Here is a 5,313-nt window from a genome sequence, read left to right on the forward strand (position 1 = left end):
AACGATTTGAAAATTTCACCTTCTTCCTTCTCCCTCCCTCCTTTAAAAAGCCGAAAACGTTCTAATTTATGATTTTTTGAAAATAATTCTGTTCGTAATCGTTTCAAAATATTTTTCGTTTTCGAGTGATTCATTTTATGTAAATCGTTCATGAACGACCTAATTTCGCCCTTCTCCCCAATTTGAAAAAAATCATAAATGTTGTAAGTTGAATGAATTATATTGTATCTTGGTTTGCGAAAATTTCACTCAGAAAAATAATTGTGTGACGAACCTGATCTTGAAAAGAATTCATTTGCACGTGAATATAATATTGAATCATTTTTTCGAGTATTCGTTCGCGAACGATTTGAATTTTTCGGCCTTATAAGTTATAATTGTTTAAAACTTGAAAGTAATTCTGAAATTGTTCCAAATGATTTTTCAAAAAATTCAGTTTTATGTAAATCGTTCGCGAACGATTTCAAAATTTTACCTCTTCCCTTCTCCCTTCTTTCTTCGGAAAGCCGAAAACGTTCGTTGATTGAATAAATATAAGTATGTGATCTCTTACAAAAATTTCATTCTGAGAAATTTGTGCGACGAACATAATCTTGAAAACTTGAAAAGGATAGAATTCATTTGCCCATATTTTCATCAATAAAGAATCATTTCTTTCAAATATTCGTTCGCGAACGATTGGAATTTTTCGGATTCATTATTTTTTATGAAATCGTTTCAAAATTTCAAATGGTTCTTCAAGAAAAACCCATTTTTTTTTTGTGAATCGTTCCCGAACGATCTCAAAACTTTACTCCCTGTACCACCTCCTCCCACCCAAAAAAATTCATAATCATAAACTGAATGATTTGAAATTTGAATGAATAATATAATGATGTGTCGTTTTGTTCGTGGAAATTTGATCCTGAAAACGAACCTCTGGTGTCAAGTTTTCAGTTAATCGTTCGCGAACGATTTGAACTTATCAGACTGATTCGTGATTATATCGAGAACTTTCCTTTAATTAAGGTTTTTTTTCGAATTATTGCACATTTTTCTGTGCGATGTGATCTGACGAATGAATCATTCACGAACTATGAATACGTTTTGAATTCGTTCGCGAACGATTTCAATTTTTAAGACACCTTCCTCTATTCCTTCTTGTTAAAAAATTTCCCACGTATCGTTCATCAAAACGATCCGTGCTAACTGCTAAAGTAATATGTATTGTAGTGGTTCGTGCGAATTGCAGTTTGATAATGATTCATTCGTTCAGGAACGTTCGATTCAGATTTTTTTGGTCATTTTTTTTACAAATGATTTTGAATTCTCAGAATTGAAGTAAATTTCTAAAATTTCAAATTAATTCTTCTTATTTCTGATCCTAAAATTGTTCGGAACGATGTAAGAAAAAGATTCGTTCGCGAACGATTGTTCCTTAAATTGATACGAATCGTTTGCGAACGAAAATGAAGTCATGAACTGTGAATTTTAGATTTTTATTCTTTACTGAAACAAAATAAATCAATGAAAAGTTTCGTTTTCGTGCATACTTGAGCCAAATTTTTGGGGTTCGTTCGCGAACGATTCCAATTTTTCATAAAAAAAAACTTACTTCCAACGAAATGAACGATTTTTGGTTTATTTAGAACACCTCCTGATCTGTGTCATTGTATACGTGATATCATTCGAGCAAATTTCACTTTGAATATGATTCATTCGTTCACGAACGTCTGATTCAAATTTTTGATTTTTGTTTTTTTTTCTCACCAATGAGTTGAAATTTCTAAATAGTATAAATTTTATTTTAAACGATTCATTGGATTTTGAAAATTGTACGAAATGGTTTTCTGAAAAAATTCGTTCGCGAACGACTTCGTGGATTCGATATTAATGAGTCATTTTCCAGACGAGCAAATATTCGTGGGAATTTAATGAACTTTAATTTTGAAAAATGTGATCTTTTTCCATAAGCATCATTTTGTTCGTGACTTTTTGAATCATATTTTTATTTCCACGTTTCGTTCGCGAACGATTCAAGATTCAATACTTTTTGCGTTGAACCATTCCACCCCTTTGCACCCCTTTCTATAAAGATTCCCACAGTTTTGATCGAAATGATCTATTTGAGCATCGTCTTTCGTACGAATTGCATCTTGAAAATGATTCATTCGTTCACGAACGTCTGATTCGAGTTATTTTAGTTATCATTCTTCACGAATGATTCTTCAAGTTTTAACATTTTTGGACATAATTCGAATCAACTCATCTCTGCCAATATCGTTCAAATATCCACATAAAGAGATTCGTTCGCGAACGACTCTTCATCACATTCAATATGAATCGTTCGCGAACAAAAAATTTTTTTGGAAATTGAATCATTGTAATTTGGATTTTATTCCCTAAAACAAATCTTCAACTCATCTATTAATTTTTTTTTTTTTTTTTTTTGAATAATTATTCCTAAATTGAATTGACTGTAAGTACTTGACTACTCATAAAAGTGTAGCTTTTTTGAGCATTTTTCAGATTTTTCGAAAATAAAATTTTTTCTTGAGATTCATTCGGTATAAATTTTCTAATTAATTGTTCACGAATTAAACATGAAATTGACTTGAATGTGTACGAGTATCATTCGTGAATAATTAGTATTTCTTCTTGGAATTATTAATCATTTTAGATAATTATGATAATCAATTAGTCTATTTACCTAATGAATTCCGAGAAGAGTCGTTTACCAATTATTCATTATTTTCGAGAAATACTGCATCCTGACGAATTTAATAATAAGATAAGAGCTGGAACGTATGATAATTTTATAGTTGAAAAAAATATTTATGGGTGTTCCCAAAATTTGTATGTAATTTTTGCCAAAACGAGGGAAAATGAATAATTAAACATGTATGTACGATAACAGCGATCAAATCGATTCATTTAATTTCAATATTTCGTTCAATTTCAGGTGGAAATGGAAGGTGACCGAGTGCAACTGCTAAAAGTGGGCGATTTCGGTCTAGCAACCAGAGTTAGCGGACCTTTATACACAGTTTGCGGGACACCTACCTACGTAGCACCTGAAATATTAACCGAAGTCGGTTATGGACTCAAGGTGAGCAATCGACATCCCCAAAGACCGTAAATCAAATGTGTACTCATCTAGAAAATATTGAAAAAAAAAAGGATATTGAAACATGTCGCAGCATCGGAACCAGACAACATAATATTGGATGATTAATTCGAATATAATTCTCGTAAATACTCGGTCGAGTAATCTCGGGGGAATTTTTCCCAACTCGTTATCAGTTCTTTGCAGTGACGTTCGACACGTTCTCTGCAATTTACTAGTATAATTCACGTTCATAGTTGATAATTAACTCGATGAGTGTTTCAAGTTCAATGATATGGCTAATTTATCGATAACAAAAACTATAAATTACCTACAATTTTCCTTTGATGGAATTATTCCTAAATTTGATTTTTCTAATTTCAGATCGACGTATGGGCTGCCGGTGTTATTCTCTATATCCTTCTATGCGGCTTCCCGCCATTCGTGAGCAGTACGAATGATCAAGAGGAGCTATTCGACGATATCCTCAGCGGCCAATACGGTTTCCCCGAACCGTACTGGAACGATGTATCCGATTGTGCCAAAGATCTCATTTCGCATATGCTTCAACCAAATCCAGATCTTAGGTTTAGTGCCGAAGATGTATTAGATCATCCGTGGCTAGAAAATGTTTAATACTATATATTTCCGTGTGCTTCCCAATTCGCCTGAGTTAACCATTTTTTTTATGTACTTTAAAGTCGGCTAATTTCTTATTATTTTTTTTTCTCTAAAGATAGATTATTTTTTAGTCACTTTCGCCGCGCTCTGTATATCCTTCGTTAGTTTATATTATATTTCTTTAGAAGTATGTGTTCCCCTATTTCCCTCCCGACCCCTCTTCCCTCTTCCCCCCCAAATGTTTATTCGTTTAATTTAGTGTATTTTTTTTTGTTTTGCGAAGAAAATCGCCGTGAATTTAACGTAATCGATACGTAGGAATTGTTTTTACTAATATTGTAATGTCTTTTTTTGTTTTTTTTTCTCGCGTTGCTTTTTTTTCTCCTCCTTTCTCGTCGCTTGTGTAATTCGTAGGGTAAATAAAGAACTCGTATAGGTGAGTTCGAAAGAAAGACGCGTCGCTTCCATTTTCTTTTCTTTTTTTAAAATAATGTTTTATTTTTTGGTCAACGTAGCGGGTATCCCAGATGGGTGGGATAAAATGACGTTTAAGTGTTCTGTTTTGTGAGTTATGGTAACGTAATCTAGCGTATTATCGGTGCAATTTTATGTTTTCGAAGATATTTTACCCCCTGTCACGAAGGTGATTTTGTATTCGTACCCTTGATAAGACTTTCGAGTTCAGGCCTGTGTCGTGATACTCGTTAAACGATGCTTGGAGTTGAGTAGTTTTATATTATTTTACCGGAAGGTAAAAATTGAAAGCAATTAAACGATGTATTTTTATAAACTAGACGAATATTGGTATTCGTACTACGAGTATCTATCAGCTTTTGAACGAAATTATAATAGTTATATTATCGCGTCAATCAGACGATGTATCCGAATTTATAAATCAATAAAGTAGTATAATTTACGCTACTGCCGAATAAAAGAGAAAAATTGCTGTCGAGATGCCATCGTGAATACTTCCAATACGTATTGATGAAAAATGGTCAAGTACACACCGTAAACAGGGTGAATTTAAAAGAGAAGACGACGAGGAAACCTTGTGTGAATTATATCATCGTGTAGTACGTACCGAGTTGTGTAAATACCGTAATAAAATCGTGATTATGTACCTAATAATAATTTTTATACGCGGCATAATTTGTTCTGTGATAGTTATGCACTTTACCAAAGATTTTTTTTGTAATTTTTAACATTCGTCGAGAATATCGTTTATTAACTCTCTCTGATCATCGCGCGAAGAACACAAGATAACATTACTCTACCTACCTTCCCTCCATGAAAATACAATAATAAAGAAAACCCTGTTTACATACTATTTAAGAGTATATATGTATGTTTAGCTTTCATGTGATATTTACCATACTGTTCCTTTGTATTTTTAAATCAAATAATATTCATATCATTGTGGTATATTATCAGCATTGTAGCGGATACAAGTTTAAAAATCACAAGGATATCAACCGTCGAAGGCATTTAACGTGATGATTTTTAATTTTATAACATGTCGGTAGATTGTATGTACGTATATTCTGATGTGGAATACGAATTAAATATACATTGATAACTTGAACGAAGCCGAGTTACAAGTTGATTGA

At 32.6% G+C, this 5,313-nt stretch overlaps 1 protein-coding gene across 1 annotated transcript in view; it reads left to right on the plus strand.

Annotated features, from left to right (window-relative positions):
• LOC135847842 (serine/threonine-protein kinase GL21140) overlaps positions 1-5,292 on the plus strand; it is a 25,508-nt gene extending 20,216 nt beyond the window's left edge. The window contains exons 9-10 of the mRNA XM_065367567.1: positions 2,942-3,088; positions 3,470-5,292. Coding sequence (XP_065223639.1) covers positions 2,942-3,088; positions 3,470-3,721 — 399 coding nt within the window. The 3' untranslated portion in view covers positions 3,722-5,292. The remainder of the gene's footprint in view (positions 1-2,941; positions 3,089-3,469) is intronic.
• Positions 5,293-5,313: the final 21 nt, after the last annotated feature.

Source organism: Planococcus citri, chromosome 5 (genome assembly GCF_950023065.1).
Source record: "Planococcus citri chromosome 5, ihPlaCitr1.1, whole genome shotgun sequence".
Taxonomy (NCBI): Eukaryota; Metazoa; Arthropoda; class Insecta; order Hemiptera; family Pseudococcidae; genus Planococcus; species Planococcus citri.